Here is a 21,964-nt window from a genome sequence, read left to right on the forward strand (position 1 = left end):
ATGAAAGAAACACATCCAGGAGAAATCCAGTGCAGCCATATTTTCTCCTTCACACCCTCTGAGCTGGTCATATCCATTCCAAGGTTATCAGTAATCCAATAGGTGTCCTTGGAAGCAGGCACTTTTCTAGAGACGCAGCCGATATCCTGATACGGGAAACATCCGGAAGGAATTTCTACCGCGTGACACAGCGTTCCACATCCCTTCCTTACTTCCTCTTCGACGGGATAGTGTTTCCAGAACAAACTGTTAATCCTCTCAATCAGACAGGAAAGCAAATAAGTTCCCACGCCTGGAGGCAAATCATGTCCTGAAATCTCCTTCCTTGCAACACTAAAAAAAAAAAACTGACAAACCATCCGTCACACAGACACGCCCTTAAAACATGTGAAAGCATTATTTTCTCCTAAATCTGAAGTCTGTCTCAGAAACCTCTGTCTCGTTGGAATGTAAGAATAAGTTGTAAAAGGTACGTTGTTTAAGCTTGATACAATATTTTTATATACTTAAGACTCTTATTTTAAAGCAAGAAATTAAGTTAAAAACATTGACAAGCAAAATATAGAAGATCTTAAGCTTTAATAATACAGTTTCAGGTTAATTGAGCAGCCAACTGCTAGCATCTGTTTACAGCTGCTACACTAAAGGGTTATTTCACAATTCAAACGAGTCTGTATTGCATTTTATCATTTAAAGTTTAGCATCTCAAATGCATGCAACAGATACATCACTCTAGATTATCTTTCAACTAATAGTTTAATGTGAAAAAATAGTCCAGAACAAAATGAGATAGATGTAGGAAAATCATCCCCAGAGAACTTCATTAGGACCTGCTCAAATGACAGAATGAAAATAAAGCATTAAATTATGTTAATAAAGCATTAAATCATGTTTTTTCAAATACAAATAATGACCAGGATGATTTATCATTCGTGGCCATCATTCTAAACATAGAGAAACGCCAGCTATGTTTAGAATGATGTATGTCCACTTGATTCTTGTTTTCTATTCATTGGATATACCTGTACTCTTGCCTTCATTAACAACTGCATGCATTTAATAATGTGCATGGTGTGGTTGTCTGCAGCCTCTCCTTGGGGACCTTGTTTGTAGCACTTTAATTAGCCTAATCCAACAGTAACACATGGACGGAGGACGGGACTGTGTGGATGGCTGGAGTGTTAGAGGTGGCAGAAAAGAGAGGAAGGAGGGGAGAAAGAGGACAATATTTCTATCTAGCATTTGTTGCTCTCCCTCCAACAAGCAAACACACACACACACACACACACACAGGCCTCCACGTTGGCTCGTGGCAGTCTCACTAGCTAGCTAGGCCACTGTAAAACCCATAGAGAGGAGGAAAGTGTCTCCGAAATGGCCACATGGGCTGTTGGTGGCCAACTAAACCTTATCAAGGGAAACAAAGAATCCAAACTGTGGCCAGACTAAATCACCAATTAAAAATAATAGTGAAGGCTTAATTGGTGTTAGCCAATTTAGAGTGGCAGTGTGCAATTATTGTTTCAGAGTAGATGTGGAGGAGACTGTTGGGAGCGTCGATGTGTATGTCTGGACTAATTTAGCTGCTCAAAACAGTATTTAAGGGCCAGCGCATTTTCACAGAATTGGAGGAGAGCAAGACAGAGGGGAGCACAGGTGTAAAGAAGGGAGATGAATTGAGAAAAAGCTGGGAAAAAGTTAAAAGAATACAAATGGGAGATGATGGGCGTGAAGTGATGATGGGGGTGAGGGGGGAACGAAAGAAGATGCATAAACAAATACTAGCCTTGGGAATAGATGCAATCAGCTCCCTCAGTCAGCTAATGACCAAATCCACAGAGGAAAGAGAGGAGCAGAAAGAGTACTGATGGTTTGAGTGAAATGAAGGGAAGAAACAGAGGAACTGAGTGAAACAGAGAAAAAGCGGAGGGGGGACAAAATACAAACGGCAGAGCGGAGAGATGGATGCACACATGACTAATTAATCAGTTTGAAACATTTAAACCAAAGAAAAGCATGGGTAAATATTTTACCAAGAGGAGACAATCAGCGATTAGTGAATGCAGATGGGGAGAAAAGAAAAGAGGGCTGCAAGGACAAAGAGAGGCAGTGAAGAAGATATAACACTCTGCAAGACAGTGAATAAAACTGGGCCCAGCGAGCCCCTCTTAAATGCTCAATTCTTCATTTTTAAGGCTCTAGCAGATGGAAATTATACTGTCACAGGGTCAGCTGTACAAACTCTTTTAACTGCATCTTCTGCAACTTGTGCTGAGAAAAGCACCATATATGGTGCTAGAGCAGCTACACTCCTCACTGATAATAAACTAAATAAAAATCCTCTAATTAGAGTGAACTTGCTGCCCTGCACAGAACTAAAAATATGTGAGCTTGAGATGGGTGAACTGAAATAAGTTCATATCAGATAGCACTAAAAATGCCTCTCAAAACTATTCATACCCTTTGAACTCTTCCAGATAGTTTCAGGTAATTATACATTTGGACCAAAACAATGTAGAGCCTAATTGGGAAGTGGATGGAATCTGATACATTGTTTTTAAAACTATTAAAATTCCAATAAATCTTAAATGTGCGAGATTTGTGTTCAGCCCCCTTTACTCTGATACCCCTTAATAGTTAAGTTACCTACTTGTAATTCAACCACAGCTTACATACAGCTGTTTTCTGAGTCACAGGTCGAAGAAGGCGCTCATCAATGTATTTTGATGTATTTCTATTAAAATACATTGAAGTTAGTTGCTGTAATGTAACAAAAGTGATATGAATATATTTCCAAGTCAATATAAGTAGAAACATATTCCAAAAAATCAGCAGTCGACATGAGGATGTATGAATGGAGTTTGTGCATTTACTTCAGTCTGGTAAAGAAAGCGAAGATTGATAACAAAATATCTATTTTGACCTTTTCATGCTCCCAAAGCATATGATGAAACAGCAAGAAACCCTTCAAGTAAAACACATTTCCCTCAGACTTACCTAATAACAGACTTCATGTGAAGATAAAACGGTGTGTGTTTTTGCTTCAGTACGCACAAGCTAAAGCAGAGGAACTAATCAAAACAATCTATTAAAAATCTATTAGGGTTGCAATGACTAATCTGATAAGCCGCCTACAGTTACTCCCCATAGGGCCGCGTGTGTGCGAATGTGTTTGAACTGCAGCGTTGTCTACATTCTTCACAGTAGATTAGCTAATTTGATAGTAACTCATATTCACACTCATCATTTGATGTAATGAAGCTGAAGAAGCTTCTCATATTCATCTATTCTGCACAGATTTAAAGGAGCATCAGAGAGCTGTGTCTTGTTGAAGTACGCTTCCTACCTCTGGATGTTTTTATTCTTTCGTAAAAAGCTTTATGGGTTAAGGGCTAAGCAGCCCACGTGAGGTTCTTGAAAATTAGTACGGCATTCTTACTGGAATGCCATTCAGCATCTCTTCTAAATTAAAGCATATTGCCCAGTGCTGCTGAGCCTGAATGTTCAAATGAGTGTGTGAGATGCTAAACGGCCTATATGTGAGATAACAATCCAAGTTACGCTATGCCTGCTGTGTCCCTCAAGACAAAGAACACTCTAATAGCAAGGTTGAATACCAGGATGCATTCAACCTTTTGTGTAAGGCTTTTCTTAAAGATACAGTTTCCAAACTACAAAACATTTCCATCCTACTATATTCCTATGGTTTAAAATCTTTTCAATGCAACACTAGAGAAATGCTTCACATAAAAAGTGACCGATAAAGAGTGGGGCAGTGTAATGTTACAAAGTCAAGTGGTGGTGACATTATGAATAGGATTGGTGAAAATCTTTTGGATGCTTAAACTCCCTCTTTGACTGTTAGCATCTTGGGTAATGTAACCTGTGTTAATTGTGGCTCTCCACAGTCCATTTACAGTGAGTATATCTAATATGTTGAATATCTTATTGGGATGCAAAGGGTGAATGAATTGGCAAACAATTATTGCATCTCCAAAATAACTTTTGCATTATTAATATTGTGCATGCTGACTTCACGCAATAAATGAAGCCCCTCTGATGTAACAGTTTTAAAATTGATGGCAATTTTAAACAAAATGGCAGAAATGCCCTCGGAGTTTGATTGTGAAGTTGATGTAGGGAAAAAAAAAACATTTTCCAGACATGAGAAATGAGCCATCAGATTATTTAAGTTAAGATGGGGATAAGTTTTGCAACATTTTCTTAAAATCTCATCCTGGTCCCATCCACAGTGTTAAACTTGTTTACGACTTGCTACTTTGATAGTTTTGGCAGATGTGCATCCAGAGGTCTGGCTTTCTGCCATCCACCTGGTGTGATTGCAGTAACATTGGGCACGAACACCTAACCGGACATTGAACTTCCTTTTCCTTATGATCAACTTCCCTTTTTTAAAAAGGCTATTTTTCCAATACGAAATGACATGTTCATTAATAATGTCACATTTTATCAGAAAAAGGAACTAACTTAAAAGGTTTGAAAAAAATCAGCAGCAATATATGAGAATAACACACACAAAAAAACAGAAGTATGTTGATGTTCTATCCAGGGATACCTAATGGAGATGACCTACAATCTCCCTCACTTGGAACACGTGAGCATCCCAGCTTGCATCCTGACTTCTCTAATCTTCCCTTAAAATGGATTCAAGCGTAATACATTTATTATTCATCTCCTCTGCTCTCTTTTCAACAGTCTAGCTTTCTCTGGGCTTTCCTTCCTGCTCTGATCTGCTCCTCACTTTGGCTCATTAACCCCTGGCAGCAGCAAATCAAGGTGGGGAACATAGAAAAAGTGAATGAGTGCAGCGACACACTGTTGGACCGAGCTAAACTGCTTTAGCACCAAGATTATCAAGGACTAAACTGTTATCTTCTGTAACATTAGGTGACATTGTGGCTCACTCTAACTTATCCTGCTTTTTAAAGGTGATTAGCTTTGAACATTCATTGCAATGCTTGTTAAATTCTTTCTAATAATTGGCACTCGGATTACAACATATATGTGAAGATTAGCCACAATGACTGCCAAGTCATTTTTTTTTTTTGTCACCTATGCTTGTTAGGGAGTCTGGAAGTATGGGTTATCAGAGGAGATACGACTTTGTAGGACAAAGGTGCAGAGATAGGGACGGCGGTTTTAATGAGACTGTGTGGGTGGATTCAAGCAGATATGATGACATAAAAATCTTTTAAAAGGACCCCTCATTACTGTCTACCCTTTCAACATAAATGCTGCAATCTGTGTCTTGGTGTGTGTATGAATGAAAGTGTTGACGTGCAGATGCAAACTTGCAGCATGTACATATATATTTATACAGGCACTATTTTTTTAAATTTAATTTGAGAAAATAAATGGAGGAAAAACAGGATCAGTGCATTTCTGGGTGGACTATTATCAGCGAGTGGAATGTTTGATCAGAGACGGAGGAAGAGTAGAAAGAGAAAATGTGAGCAGCACATGAAACAGGAATACATAAAAAAGGAAAAAATGAGAGAAGCAAAGATTCGTTTTACTAATTCATAAAACGGGTGGCGCATGGTGGCCAATTCAGATAAGAAATAGGAGAGGCTGATGTGACATTGGGCATTATTTGAGCTTATGGTGATGCAAAATCAAAACAAAAAGAGAATCATGGCAAAGAAACAAACCAAAAATTCAGTGAGCATAATTAAAAATTCCCTATTCTTTGCATAATTGTTTGAATTTAGCCACACCGAGGACCCGTGTGACGTCATCACAATTGGAAGTAAATCTGTACTTTAACTCGGCAACTAAAATCTTTGTCATTCAGAGGTGGTCTATGACTTAAATTCTTTAAAAAAAAAAGTAATTTCTTGATCCTTTATGTCAGCCCTTACAATCTGCCTAACGAAATGCAGCAACTGCAAAAAAAATTGGTTTGGAGAGCTTTCAGACCCCAATGACTGAAACCATCATTTGAAAATAGCAGTTTGTACTTATTCAAGTTATATTTGTTTGATATTGATTGTTTCTGTTGATGTGAATTGTCAAATAAAGACAGGACTGAAAGGGCAACCTGCTACACACCGACCAAATGCAGGGACCCCACAGCCAGAGGTGATGCAGCGCGTTCAATGTGTGAGATTCGACAATGCCAACCCAAAGCCTCGACTGTGCCTCTGGATGAATGAATCGGAGACATCATTCACAGGAAGATTGTGCTCGTCTCTAAGCTGACTGTAGCCACATGTGAGGACATGCCAGCAGATGGGAGAAAGACTCAGGCTGGCAATGATGAGAGATAATTGATATCCACATGCTTCTGTGGGATACACATATGTACACACATATGGAGACAAATTTGGTCTCGAGAAGGATGATATATCAGTTAATATTAAGTTGTATATTATTAAAAATGGGTTACTTCGTCTCATCCTCCTAAAGCGTCATCAAAAACAAGTAAAGCCTTCAGTTTCCTTAGCAACTGGGGCAGTGTGCGGACAATGCAAACATAGTTCACACTCACCTTTGATGCAGGTTAGCAGATGGTATGAAATGTAAATATTTAGACATCAAACACAGATTTTTATCTGTTTTTTTATGGTGGTTCTTTGTGTAAATAAGCTTTTCAGGTATTTGGTTTGTTTTTGTAGTTTTTGCCTCTTCACTGTGTACAATTTAAAACTCCTGCAAATTGTGGATAGTGCACAGGATATAGTTAAGTGGAGAACACAGTAAATATATTTTTGAGTGTGTTTGTTTTGGAACATTGTGATAGACCTGGATGACTGTAAAGCAAACAAGCACAACATGTCAGGATTAAATGCAAGAATAAATGCTAAGTTTTGTTTTGAGCGCCTGGTCTTAACCTCCTTGGCTCCTGCCACGCCTGCTTTCTTTCATCCCGCTAAACATCGCTATCTCATGCTCCGTTTGTGTGCGTGTGTGTGTTTGTGTGACCTTGTGCGGCTGTGTGAACTAATGACCGAGAGCTACCAAACGCCTGCACAAAGCCAGTCTCTGTACTCATGCCCGGGCCAAACAACTCGTGGCTCGGGTGGTTCAGTTAAAGGACGACACGAAACACATGCTGACAAAATGAAGAAAAGTCAAGTTTACACTTCCAAATAAACAGGAAAATTATTTATGATTTTTTTTTTTTCAGACTCATTTTACACTCAGTTTAAAACAAACTGATCATTTTCAGCCATTATTTCTCCAAACTCTGTGAAAAGTGGAAAACTGGGGAGTTTCCACAAAAAAGTTTTGGTTCTCATTTGGGAGGAGAACATGCGGCACCGGGGAGGTGGTAACATGGATTTAAATGGAAACCATAAAAACATGTGCAAGCCTGCACATGCAAGCGCACAAGGGGATTTTGACGAGACAACATTATTCCAAGAAACATAATCATCCGTCAATTAGGCCATGACATGGTCTCTTAATAGTGACACACCAGTCTCAGTCTCAGAGGAATACGTCAGTGACTTTACACAGAAAAATACACATAAAAGTGACAAGCTGCCAGTTTTTATTACCCTCAGAAATATTATGTAACCCTTTAGCATTAAAGCTGAATCCAAGTCATTACATTCATCGAAAGACATACACATCACACCAGCGCTATATTATCATGGTCTGACTCAAGGGATCATGCAGCTCAAGGGCTGCATGATTTCAGGGAAACACAAAAACAGAAATTCATTGTTCAATTTTGCAAAGACAATAAAAATTATAATTTGATAAAATGCTTTGCTCTACCAAGTTCCAAATTATATTATTACAGTGTGAAACAAAAACTGCCATTTCTTCCTTGATTTTGGATTTAATGCACTAGCTAAGACTATTATGGTCTCCTTTACAACGGGTCAAAACCCAACACAACATAAATTTAGAGCCAGAATTTGGAGGATTTCAGCAAGTCAGTGAATTAATTCTTCTGGGGCACATCAACAACATCAAACTCTTAGACATGACTGCATGACAGTGTTTAAAATGATTTGAGTATCTACAAAACTTCTGTGGTGAGATTGCAATGATTACTTATTTTGGCAGCAGCAAGGGATCAATGAAGTACAAGTCTAAGTCTAAGTCTAGTCAGGGTTCTGGGTTCTTGTCCATGATATCAACATAGACTGGAGTTCAAGGAGTGGACATGTTGGTGTCATGTCACATAGCTGGTAATATGTTAAGTATTGTATTTTAATCATTATTAATTGTCAAACAATAATCCTCTTGGTAGTGTAGTCTCCATGCAGGTTGTGTCCCACAACTGGTGTGGCAGGAACAACTGGAACCCTACTAATCAGCTAATGCAAACAATTCATTATTTGTCTGTTAATAAATAGAGTGCTACACTGAGATCCTTGGACATTTGCTCTACATTTGCTCTATGCAGTACTCCCACAAAATGGGTCCCTTGACTTTGGAAAACCACACACAAGTCCAAATTGCACATAGCCTGACTGACCATGAACAAAAACAAAACCTTATCCTTCCAATTCAGAGTTGAAGTATCTAACTTTACCACTGTTATTAGACCCAACCATTTAACATATTATGGTGCAATAGCTAGACGTTTGAAGCAGGAGTTTAATCCCTTTTGTGTGTGCGTGTGTGTGTGTTTGATTATTTTCCTTCACAGGTGCACATTATACTTCAGTTAATCAGAGAAACAATCTGTCAATACTTTGTTCAGCCGTCTCGTTAAGCACTTATTTAAGTGCTTAAATAAGTGCTTAATGAAAAGGCAAATTGACTTCTATTTTTGTTTCTTGTAGAAGAAAACGAAAGTCATGTCTTTCGCATGACTGAAAATGTCATGCAAAAAGCATTTTCAGTTCTAAAATATGGGATTGAAGTATTAGTCTTATAAGCTGCAGGCAACAATCACACTAATGGGGCTGATGAGATCACTAATTGGGCCTTTGTCACTTGACATTCCAAACATTTTCCAACAATGCTGACATCACAGTTGTCACATGACAGAGAACTTGTGAAAATAAGACGAAGAAAAATACATTTTGTAAAGCTCGTCTCTGGAAAAACAAACTAAAATGCAAAACCGGGGAGACTTTTTAATTGACGAAGCACTGTGTGGCCAGTAGAGGAAGAAGGTGCATCACTTATTCAGACAAATATTTGAGTTTACAAATATTAGTAATGTTAGCTGTGCTGTCGTACAAATATTGAATTTCTTCCTTAACATATCTGAGGTAGGCTAAACCCTTACTGAACCATTTTGCTTCTTGACGAGCCTACCAGAAAAACTAGCCTTCTATAGCAACACTGAGCTCCTGCTGTCTGCCTTCAGAAGCTGGGGGTTATCCTCACTGATCCACTGTTGAATGGGCATCAGGCAGCATCTCCACACCGGGCCACCTGAGCCTGGCACAGACACAACAGACACCCAGTGGGCACTCAGGGCTCTGACCACCTGGCACAAAGGCTGCATACACATAACAGATGGCTTACATTGCCCCCCAATGGTGTGCACAGCTGAGGAATCCTAAGCCCTGTCTCTGTGTAAATGTGTGCACAGAATAATAAAAAAAGCACAATTAGGTATTGGATTATTGACTGGAAGGCTCTTTTTGTCTCCACACCCCCAGACCACCCTTAGGGACTTTGAATTTGTGTGGAAGTGTGTCCCTGTCATGGTCAATGCCCTTTTATTGTCGATGCTCAAAAAGCCCAGAGGTGCAGAAGTGGCCAGTCACGTCTTTCTTTAGTTAAATAATAATTGATGTCTACAGCAGTGACTCAGGTGCATCACTTATTCAAACAGAAAACCAGGGACTACAGAGCTCATGTAGTGTTGGGAGATGGAAAACTGGAGAAAGGCTGAGTGAAGCAGAGCCCTACTAAGTTTATAAACTGTTTCACTCATAGAATTAAAAACATATTTTAAACCACACAACATGAACATTTTTTCAGGATTTTTGCATGTTAAGTCAACATGAAGCAGTGCATCACTGGAAAGTTGGAAGATGATGATTTTCTCAGTTTATGACTAAAATTATGAAAAGTGTGGGTTGCATATAAAAATTTTACATTTTAATAATGGCTTTGCCACTTTTCAATAAAAGTCAAAGTTGGAAGTGAATAAATAACTAAAGGAGTGCACAGTCTTTAACCATAGCAGTGTCTGGATGACCACTAGAATTAAGTGGACATCTCCCCTTTTTATCACTTCCTTCTTTCCTCCAGCTCCTATTGCTTTCTTTATCTGTCTTACCGTTCTATCTTCCTTCCTGTTCTTACATCTCCTCGATCTGTGTCCCATCAAACCCTGACTCATTAGTGAAAGTTTCCCATGTGAACGTCCCTGAGAGCGAGTGTGTCAAGCGGAGCACAAAGGGACTTCATTAGTGCTCACTTTAATCATGTTGTTTATGCCACTGCTTTGTTGCTCTGGACAACCTTGAACATCATTGTTAATTAAAAATAGACTGAAAGGAGATGGCACGAGCTATCAAAGCTCTCCAGTATGCCCAAATGATGAATCAGGAGATGAATCTAAGGGAAAATGAAGTAGTGTACTTGAAAGGTTATTAAAAAAAAAAAGAACGATGCTCTAGGATTCTTAGACGATGGATCCATTTTTCACACACCGGTTGTTTTTACCTCAGCCCTTCCATCAATCCTTCCATCTATTTTCCTCTAAAAGTGCATCTAAAAAAAGCAATTAATTCATCCCAGCATTTTATGACTTCCTGGCTATTGGGAGTTTCAGGGTGCGAGTATGTGTGTGCTCAAGGTTTTGTCATCTGGTCCCTCTCAGCACATCCAGCCTTTTCTGAGATGACATCCTTTTATTCCCCCTGTTCTTTCAGAGGTAGCCAAAAGAACTGCAAGCGTCTTGTCTTTGTTTTTAATGCACACGAGAGCAACACAACAACTTACTTCCCAAGTGAGATTCCACACACAAATATACCTCAACCGGAGTGGATAACTCGGAGCTAGGAGGGAGAGACACATGAGAACAGCTGAGAAAATAAATCGGTTGTTGCCAAGCTAAGTGAATGGGCGTCACGCTGACAAATGCAAAGCACTGAATCTTAGTCAACTTGTATTGTTTGTCTTCTTCCTCATAAACATAAACACAGATACGCACACACAAACCCACGCCATCACAAGAGAATGCATTATTGCACATACGGTGAGTGACAAATACACAAACGCCACATGCATACGCAAACAGGTAATAAAGGCACAAAAACACACAGTCTGATTATACATTCATAATTTTGAATGGATGACAGGTCTTGAGCAGTGAGGAGGTGAGCAGGTTGAATTCTAATGAGTTGCTATTTACATGAGAGTCATTTTCTTTATAAACTGAATACACAGAGAAAGTCTCAGACGTTCAAATTATACAAACATAAAAACTGTTAGTTTATGTCTACCTGCCATGCATTCACAAAACAAAATTTATAGTGAACACATACAGTTGTCATCATCTTCCTTTCTAATATAAAAAAATAAAGGAACGCACTTGTTCCACAGCTGGGGGAAAATGCTGTGTCATTTTTAAGTGATGAAATAATAAAGCATAAGCCTACAATTTCATTTAAATCTTTAAAGAGTCCGCTGAAATGTCCAGTTAAGAAAAGGCCAATGACCAGAGAAAAGTGAGGAAAAGAATATTCACATTAAAAACTTTGATTGATTGCACAGAATAAAGAACAACCTCTTTCCGTTGTCAGAAAAATCAATACGCATAAAATTGGTGTATTCAGATATGTTTATAAATAATTGGCATTCAACCAAAATGTCATCCAACAATCATGACACACCATCTCAGTGTTTTTCACTGTGTATAACTGTCCAGTCATAAAGAGAGCATCACATTTAGCTCACTTATGCACAGAGAGCTCAAGTCCTCAAAAGCTGGTCGTTGTCCAATAGCTGCTATAATTGTCTTATAGTCATTTTTGGTTTACTTATGCACAGACACAGAGGGGCAGTCATTTGAAGAGAATTAAATAGACATTGCTTTACAAGCTACATCAAATGTCTGTAATAGACTCTGAATCTCTCAGTTCATAGATCAGTAAATCGCTACCCGAATTTAAAACATACTGACGCTGCTTGCAACAAAAACTAGTTGAGACAAAAGTAAATTAACACAACAAAACCAAAGAGCATCTTTAAGTTTGTGCAAATCAGATCATTAGAATAAACATCCAATCAATCCTACCTTCTTCAGTTTACCATTGCGTGTACCAACAAACGCCACCGTGTTGCCGCGGTAATCGTAGGCAGCCACCGAAGTCATGCCATCATCTTTGTCGATGAAGAGAGGGGTGCCCTCAATGGTGCTAGTTCCTCCAAGAGGCTGGTTGAAATCTTGTCCACAGAAGTTGTCGTCTATCTGCAGGGGCTGCAAAGTGAAGACAGAAAGTTAGCAATGAGGCAACAGACATTTTCCCAACATAATAGTCGAAAGATGCACTCACCACTCCCCAAAAATATTATCTCCTGACCAGAATCAGCTCAGATTATTGACACAAACAGTTAGCACCAGTCCAGATATTCAATATGTTCATCTTTTTTTTTCAATGAGTGAACAGAAAAAACTAAAACAGTACAATGGTACTCTTTGGTGTGGGCACTGTTACTGAGTGATGACCACTCAAAGTCAGCCATAAAATAATGAAAAGGGGGGGAGGGTTGAAAAAAGCCATTTAAAAATAATCTGTTTTCAAGAAATTGTTGAAACATAGATTCATAGATTTTCCAGAATTCAAACAAAACAGAATATCTCTAATGTTTTGAGTCCTTATTGTGAACTGATGATAAAATAAAGTCCACTCAGACCCAGGACTTGCAGCACTCCACCCGAAGCACTCCCAGAATCTTTTCAAAACAGATCTTAAAGCTGTGTTCAAGTCCACATGGAGCTCATTTCCATTGCCCAGTGGGGATTACAGTGAAACCCATTGGTCTGTAATGCTTCTGATTCCGTTGCTAACACAGTAAATAGGTTATTCAAATAAAGAGCCATTCATACCGACAAGCTGCATTCTAACAAGCACAATCCCACCCAGCAGAAATCTTTTTCCCCAGCTGTGTTCAGTCATGGTGGTTACACCGCGACCATGTGACAATATCGAGAGCATTCCAATATCACGAGGGGCACATCACCCAAGGCGGATCATTGACCCATATGATCCCTTAACTACTCACCACACAAACTCATTCAGCCCATAATGCATTAAAAGGGGTTCAAGTGCCAAAATGAAAGAAACCTTCTGTTTGATGATGAATGACGATGTTAAACCAACACATTTTGTAATTTTGTAGACGGTTTCCTGGAATCAGGCCGTCACTATTATTGTTGGATTAGCGATCGGGTTGGACTTAACTTAATTACTGGCAGCAAGCAATATTAAGCTCCTTCTACTCCAAATTGATATTTATCACAAAATAACGAGATCCACCAACACTGGACTAAGAAAAGGGACCCTGGTCATGACGGCAAGTGAAAGTCAGACACAGTTTGAGTCATTTCAGGCGCCGCTTTGTGTTACTGACAAGCAGCATATTGGAGCAGAAGAACAACACTAAAACCGAATGGCCGTCAGTGAGTTATTCAGAGCCAGTACACACACACTCACTCACACTTGCACTTGGGGGAGTGTGTAAATAGCAGTGTAATCCACAGACTTATCACTACATCATCTGATTGATCCACACAGGAGAAAAGATAACACCTCCCTCCTCCACACACTCTCTCCCGAATGATCTACCTAAATTGCCTGCAGCTCAGCACACGTCAATAAAGCCTTTTTCTGCGTTTTTCGACATTCTCGTTCTCCTTTAAAGGCTGTTCCTGGCACCAATAAGAACACTGGAGCTCTCACAAGGCAATATAACTGTTTGTAGTCCTGAACTTTTCCATTTTGTTGTGTTGCAAACACAAATGTCACTGTGTGTCAATGAGATTTCACATGATAGAGCAACAAAGGAGTGTTTAATTGTGACTTGGGAAGCTAAATGTGACGTGGCTTTAAAGGTTATGCCCACATGAAAATGAGAAGTGTGGTAAGCATTTATATGCAGTTCCTTTTACATTCATATCCCAAAGTAAAACCCACTGTTTCACATAAAATTCCACAAATAGGATCTGAATTCTTTTGCATGGCACCGATTTGCTCTAATTGCTTCAAGTCACCCTTCATACACCTAAATATGTTCCCCAAAACGTCTTGAGGCCTGCGGCCATCTTACTTCCTCCGAAACAATTCTTTAACAATAATCAAAAAGGATCACTTTCAGCTTATAACTGAGGGTGTGTTCAAGTAACAGAAACACACAGCCATAATTGGAAACTGCATTGTTGTGTAACCACTGACGCCTGAGGGGTAAATTCCTTCTCTCAAAGATAACAACAATACACTCACTACAACACCAATATGGTCTAATAAGCCTGCCATGTAAAAAAAAAAAAAAAAAAAAAAACGACAAACATATTAAATCAAAAGTATTCTTCATAAACAGATTTGCCACAAGCAAAATAACTAACACCTCATCTGAGCTACAACTAGGAACAGAAACTTTATAGTCATGTAAGAAATAAATGGAAGAAAACATGTTTGTGTCAGTCAAACACAAACACATGACATCCTGCCTGAGGGACACAAACAGAGGGTTAATTCATCATTGTAGCTCCTAACATCGCTGTGTACAGTTTCCACAAGACCCCCAAAAGGGTTGAAAAATTCTACATCAATTCATTATACATCAACATGAATACCCTACAGCCTATGAAGCCATCTCCTTGGGGCACATGAAGGTAAAAGTTCTTCAATTTTTCTACAATCTGAAAGCTTTAAACAGCCGAGATCAGCAAGGAATAAAAGCAGATTCCCTTGAGGATAGGCAGCCTTTTACAGGGGCAACTTTCTGAGTATTATGCAATTTAACGCAACAACAAATTCCCAGGAGATTTAGGGCCAATAGCCGTGGTGGAAGGAGTGTTTCTCACACTGGTCTCTGAAGGTTATGGGCTTGATACTGTACTTAAAGTTCTGCTGTTTTTTTTTTTTTTTTTTTTTTTTTTAAAGCCAGTAAGCAAAGACTTAAAGTGTAAAAACCTTCACCTGACTTTAGCAGCAGAGTTGGAAATGAAGAAAAGAAGGTTGAATGTCATGTCTCTTGTGCTGCAAGAGACATGGCTCTTTCGATGATATTCAATGTTTTCATTTGAATTTTTAAAACCTTCTCAACAAATTTCCATTTCAAGATTCTGTACTTTTCCCAAATGAGATTTCTGTTTTTTTCCATCACATTTTATAATGTTTTATAAATTTAGTTTTATTATCCGTCTATTTCATTTAACTCGTTAGTCTTCTTTGCCAGAAGACTAAAGAGCTGTTTTAATATGACAGCTAGGGTCACCTAACATTACACTGACAACTTGAATGCATCGTACTTAGTCGGGTAACATTTTCTCCACACCAGGCAATTCTTTGCAGAATGGTTGTTGCTTGTAATACTGTTACAATTATAAATTTGTGTTAAAAAGTAATCAAGTAGCAAAAATGACTGAAGTATTTCCCTACTGATAAAAAAAGAAACAGTGCTTTGAAACTACTATTGGAGAACTACAAGCACTGTGTGTGTTAAGCTGTCAACTTGCACAGATAGCCTTATTAGTTTGCTCATGTCAGAGTCCTATAACTGCGTTGATCTTCAAAGAGCAAAACAGCAAACATGCATAATATCCAATAACCATTGGAGAAAAACAACTACAGAGAGTTAGTGTGAAGTCCTTTTTCTTTTTCTTGTTTTTTTGCTTTTGTTTGTGTGTCCAAAATCAAAATAACATTGAAACATTTTTTTAAAGAGTGCTCATGTGATATTGCGATGCTGAAGGTCATAAAGAAATGTGTGACTCCAACACAGCTAATACAATATATGAGGCACATTAACACTAACACAAGCTAAGCTTTTAGAAAAACAGGTCATGTGTTAGTGGACAGCAGGGCGTTTGTTTGCTCATGGGTGGAGCTTTTTTACTCTATTTTATACTGCAAACCTCTAAACTATCGTCATTCCTGTGGTGCCAAACACGTGTGTGCACACAGTAACACTGACTTATTGCAGATGTGGGGAGGCTGAAGTGTGCAGAAGGAACTGATTGAATAATCATTCCACTATTATTGCCACTTCTTTGACATTATGAGTCACATTGATATGCCTGGGCAGACATCACCCGATACTCTACTGGGATTTGTCAATGTGACACCCAGTGTCAGTTAAACATACGGAAAGAGCAGAGCACAATAGTACTATATAGAAAATCCTGATGGGACACACTGCTCTTGATTACGGCTAATAAAGTGGGAGGAAAAGACATAAAAAATAAAAAAATAAAAAACACACACACAAAACACTCATTCAGCATCATGCAAATAAACTGGACAGCCTGTTGCATCTCACGGGTGCCATGTGTTCCTTTAAATAACAGCTCGGGGAAATAAATACTAATATGAAAAGCTGCCTGATAAATTGAGTGCACAGGACATTGCAGTTACAATTGTAGTTCATCTGTGTGTGCCTTTCTGCAAGCACTCATGCATCATCAGCTCCTTCTTCATCAAGGCATCAAACATGCATTACAGTGATGCTATTCTCTGTGTGAGCATCACATGGCCTACTTTCACAAGCATCATCACTTGAATGTGTGTGGTAAAGATCGGGAAGTGAAACTTATAAATAAGTGAACAGAACAAACAACATATATACATGTACATACAGTATATATATCCACTAACCCACTAAATAACTGCTACTTTTATTTTGCCCATTATTCTGACAATTCATCGAATAAAGAAAATTGTCACAATTAATGGCATTTTAAATGAGAAAAGACGTTATTTTGTTGCCTAAACTGCAATAACATTGCATTGTGGGCCATGTTCACTTGAAGCCAAGAATTTATCTGCAGCTGAAAAAAATATTTCTCGCATCAACACGTGAAAAGGACTGATCTGTTGACTATACTTTGAATTAAGCAACTAATGATTGACTAGCAGGAAGTGAATTAAAAAATGTGTTACGAGATGTACACATCTAGAGATGGTATCTAAGTGGATTCTCACAGGAAACTGAGCTGAGTACAAATGCACCCTAGATTTTTGTCTAGTTAAAAAATATATGCATCATTTTCCTTTTCCATCATTGCTCTACTTTGCCCCATGAAACCTCCAATAAATTCAATGAGGTTTATTGTTGTAGTGCATAAAAAAGTTCTTAAAATTTTCAGGAGCGTGGATGTTTTTGAAAGTCGTCATGTCTAGTGCATGGAGAGTCTGCAAAAAAAGAGAAACTATGACTTCTAAATGCACACAAATCCTAGCAATTATAGTAAAATTAATATTTGCAACAGCTCAGCATCAATTAGAAACCAGAGGAGGACTAAATGGTGCCCTCAAGCAAAGTGGTTAACCTCTAACAGAGCAGCTCTGTTTCCAGCAGGGTAAAACTGGAGTCCAAGCAGCAACAAATATTTAAACAAGATGAAATATGGCAAAGCAGATGATTAAACATTCTGAACTTAAGGTTAACATTTTGAATTTGAGATTAACATTTTGAACTTAAGATTATTACATAAAGAAAGCATTGCGTAAACATCCCAACTGCATATTTTGTATACACATAAACACAGCTAAAAAGGAAACCACCAGCACGTGCAACACATGCACATCACTTCGCCTCACTTCCTGATTACATCTGATAATGATGCATGCAGCAAACCACCCACACACAGTACCGATCAATACATAATTACACTGACAATTAGTATCGTTAGAGTGGTGCTATAGCTGCTAATTTGTGAAGCTAAACACTCTCCAGAGAGGGAGAGGTCAAAATAAAATAAGCAGCTCTCACAGTCTGTAGGGGGTCTTTTCCAAAGGTTTGCTATTGTTTTCTAATGACAGGATGAGAAGGATATTCAAATGTGACAAGATCAGCGGAAAAAAAAAAATCCTTTCTGAAACACAGAATTTCTCTCTTTACTTTAAAACTATCACATCGGCAGATATTAAATGACCCAAGCTCATTAGTTTGAAATAACTTTTAAAGGATGGCGCTCCACTGACGTCTCCCTGCTCGACTCATTTAGTCTGTCAATTATCTCTTCATCAACTCTGGCTCAATTAATCAGGTTTAATTACTTAAACACATTTGCTGCCATATCCTTTTAGATTAGGTCCACAGAAACGAGATGGTGTCTTACAAAAGACCACAAGACCGTTACACTCATTACATGATATCCTTAATGATGGATTTAATCAGGTTAGAAGAAGGTCTCACAGTCGATTCCAACTTGCCTTAGCTGTGAAATGGTAATCCAGATGTCCAAAGTGACCTCAACTTGTTTCTGTTTCCTTTTTTTAATACAGGTAAATACAAGAAAATGATGCTACTTTAACTTGCAATTTTTTCAAACAAGTGCCTCAATAAAATATCAAAGTACAGAAATCCCTCGCAAAAACTTTTGAAAGCTACACCTTGAATGATGCCTTTCAGTTTTTGCGTCTTCCATTCGGCTGCAAGCGGAGACCAGATTCAGATGTGATGATTTGCTTTCGACTCAGCTTTTCTAAGCAACTCAAACTAAAACAAAAATGAAGAAAAACTCGGGGCTTAACTGGAGCTGTGGCCTTTACAGAAGAAATACAGCTTCACATATTCATGGCTTAAATTTATGACCACAGATTTAGAAAATCTTTCAATATTGCCAGGTTCTTAAGAGGTTTTAATAATCTCTCTACCTGTAGTTACAGACCAGTTGGTATGTTATTTGGTGCCATTGAATGATGGGCAACATAAATTTAGAATTTTATCACACTATTTTGTAGTATTCATAGAAACAATGAGCGTCAATAATGTTTTGGAAATTCAACGTGGCCTTTTTTGTGACTCCGTGGTTATGACATACAATTAAAGTCCAAAGAACACATGGTGCTCTTAAAAGTAAAACTAATCGAATTCAAGGCCACTGAATAAAACAACTCCACATAATCATTTAATCATTTACTCAAAAATAATTACATTTATTAATATTCCCATGGAACCAAAGGTGGAACAAAGCAGCAATTACAAGATTATCCTTTATTTTTGGAGCTTACAAACATCACCAATTCTGACAATAACACTTTCCTAGGACAATAAACTTTAGTAATTGCCCATCCTCACTGGTTGACAAATGACACTGGTTCAAAATAAAGTAAAATTAAAGTCCTATCATTAGATGCAGCTTTTAAAAATTTAATGGTATTTAAAATTAAAGTTTTAGTTTTAAGTGTTGTATCTTTCTTTTTCTTGTAAATGTACTTTGTGCTTCCTTGTGCACCGATTCTAAGAACAACAGTGCACCGTCCATGTGAAATAAGCCAAACATCTCCTCCTTCAAAGCCTTAAATTTATGGTATTTTTAAAATAACAGTTTCTTTAAAAAGTAGTTGGCATATTACCTAAAAACCTGTGTCACAATGTCATAACAGAAATAAGATTTTAAATAGCATGTGACACTAAACTAATGAGTAAATCTAATCTTAAACAGAAACAGACAACCCAACTATTGATTTCGGGTTTAGTTTCAAAATCTCACCTTTGACACCGCTGGCCAGACAACAGCTGGTCCACACGGCCTTAAAAGACGTTTACTTAAAACCGACTGGTTTTCTAGGATTGATTCTCTGATTGATGCCCTGACTTGTGCCAAAGTTCAGAACTCTCCCATCCATCTTGTAATCAAGAGAAAACACTCTGACAGTTTGAGTAATCCGTTGGAACAAGAAGAAAAATGGCAAAGAGTGGCACTTCCCATGAGAACGGGGAATATATTAACTGCCATAGGAGGGAAAGACCAGCTGCACAATGCCTTACTGTCAGCATGTCGTTAGAACATATAACAATTGGGGTCTGAAAGTGATTGGTAGCTCTGCATTTTGACAGACTGCATGACATCTTTAGTCATTCAGATGACAAAATGTAAATTCACCAAGAATAAGGAACACCAGAAGGATTCATTAGATACACTTTTGTTTAACTTTTTACTACTTGATAAAAAGTCTTGTGTTACTTTATTGCCAAATTAAACACTACTTAAAGAGTAAGAATTTATTTTCTAGAAAGTAGCCCCCAGAGCAGAGAGGCTTTATGACTGCCTCAACCCAGAATATTTCACAGACACACAAAAAGATGTGTGCTTCTGAGCCCTCATTAGTATGGCACCTCCATTGGAAACACACACATCCTGTCAAAGGGGCTCCGACACACACTCTGAGGGTTGACATGACGGCGAGACATATGGCTGAAGAGGACAGAGCGCTGGCCAGGTGAGGGACACCGATATTATTCGTGCGGCAGTCAGTGTTCAATCACGCTCTCCTCCCCTCCTTTCCCTCTTTCTGTCATCCACCCTTTTCTCAAGCTGTTCTTGGCAGCGGCAGTGAAAAAAAGTTCTGAGGCCATCACTCTTCCTCTAGCCCTGCTCTCCCCTCAGCCGGTGAATCATTGCCTCTCTCCTTCCTGAGCACACTGGCTGTAAAAGGCTTGCAGCTCCCTTCTTGGCTGTTTGTCGTTTCCTCTTCTCCTCTTTTCCTCCACTGCAACGCTTTTCCTCTTAGTCCATTTCATCAATTCCTCCTTTCTCGTGTCCATCTCTATTTCCCCAGTTTTTCCCTCCTTGTTTGGTTATGGTTTAACCTTTTTATGCATTACATATATTTGTTCAGAACCAAAGAGAAAAGAGAAAAAGAGAAAAAACATCTGAATCGAAGAGATAATCAGTCTTTCCACTAATTTCTACATTTAATTTAGCTCAAAATGGTGAAAAATATGACATTACAGCCAAAGTTAACCAGCTCGGACTGAAGCAAAACAAATCACGAGAAATGTCTTCATTTTTTTATTAGGCCTGTCTTATCTATCAATTTTTTTCCCAATTGATCAATGAATGCACATGTTTCATAGAGTCTGTGATTCAGCAGCAGGGTAACACTGAGAGCAGAGTCAAAAGCTCCAATAAGACGAGAGTGGTGGCGCAGAAGAGCATATCTAATTTGTTAAATCCAAAACGTGTGGTTTGTATATGACCAATGCATAAATGTCAAACTCTAATATGGTTCTGTTTGCTATGCTGTGTTTATTATTTTCCAGTAAGGTTCAAATATGAAATATTAAATCCTGTGTTTATGTTTTAAAAGACGGCTGATTACATTTACTAGGTGTCATTTCATTACTCACTGAAAACGGCGTGGGACAGAAGCCAAAACTGATGAGTCAGTTCAGTTTGAATACTCACATGTCAATCTCTGAGGCCTTAGACTGATAGTGTAAAACAGAGCTACACAGAGAAATAAGCTGATGACTGAAATTGGTCAAATTTACACCAATTTAGATCAGAACTGAATATTAACTTTCTTAATCACTTTCTTTTGAAATAACAGTGAAATCCTAATGAACTGCACAGCTGTGTGATACACACGGCTCTTTCTCTCATGCACACTGTGTGATGTCACCTCTCACCGTCATCACTGTGTTTGCCATGCCACAATCTTAAAACCCCTGTGCAATTACAATAAAAATGCCTTGCCTATAGTCGCAAATCAGAGATTTGTACACTTAAATATTGAGCCTCAAAAATTCCAAACTAATTTTAGGGTTTTTGTTTAGTTGCTGCCAAGAGATCACTTGCATTTTTCACTTTGTTTTCCTCATGTCCTTATCTCCTTACTTCAAATTTCTCTACTCTCTTATGCGGGTTCTTTGGGATCCAACTCTTCCTCTGGTTCGGATTCCTTCTGGTTCTTTCATTTTTATCTCCACCTACATCTTGCACCTCTCCCTCCCTTTGGATCAGGCTGCCTCACTTGTTTCGTTTCTGCAACATTTCTGTTCATCCTTTCATGCTTTCACCTCTACACAGATTCTTCTCTCCTGCTTCCCTTCTCCTGCT

At 38.5% G+C, this 21,964-nt stretch overlaps 1 protein-coding gene across 4 annotated transcripts in view; it reads right to left on the reverse strand.

Moving 5' to 3' along the window:
- Positions 1–21,964, reverse strand: part of LOC129358537 (plexin-A1-like) — a 204,467-nt gene that overhangs the window by 140,478 nt on the left and 42,025 nt on the right. For all 4 annotated transcript variants that reach the window (XM_055027665.1, XM_055027663.1, XM_055027664.1 and 1 more), the window contains exon 3: positions 12,188–12,370. In XM_055027665.1, coding sequence (XP_054883640.1) covers positions 12,188–12,370 — 183 coding nt within the window. The remainder of the gene's footprint in view (positions 1–12,187; positions 12,371–21,964) is intronic.

The sequence above is a fragment of the Poeciliopsis prolifica genome, unplaced genomic scaffold, assembly GCF_027474105.1.
Source record: "Poeciliopsis prolifica strain line A6 unplaced genomic scaffold, Auburn_PproV2 SCAFFOLD003, whole genome shotgun sequence".
NCBI lineage: Eukaryota > Metazoa > Chordata > Actinopteri > Cyprinodontiformes > Poeciliidae > Poeciliopsis > Poeciliopsis prolifica.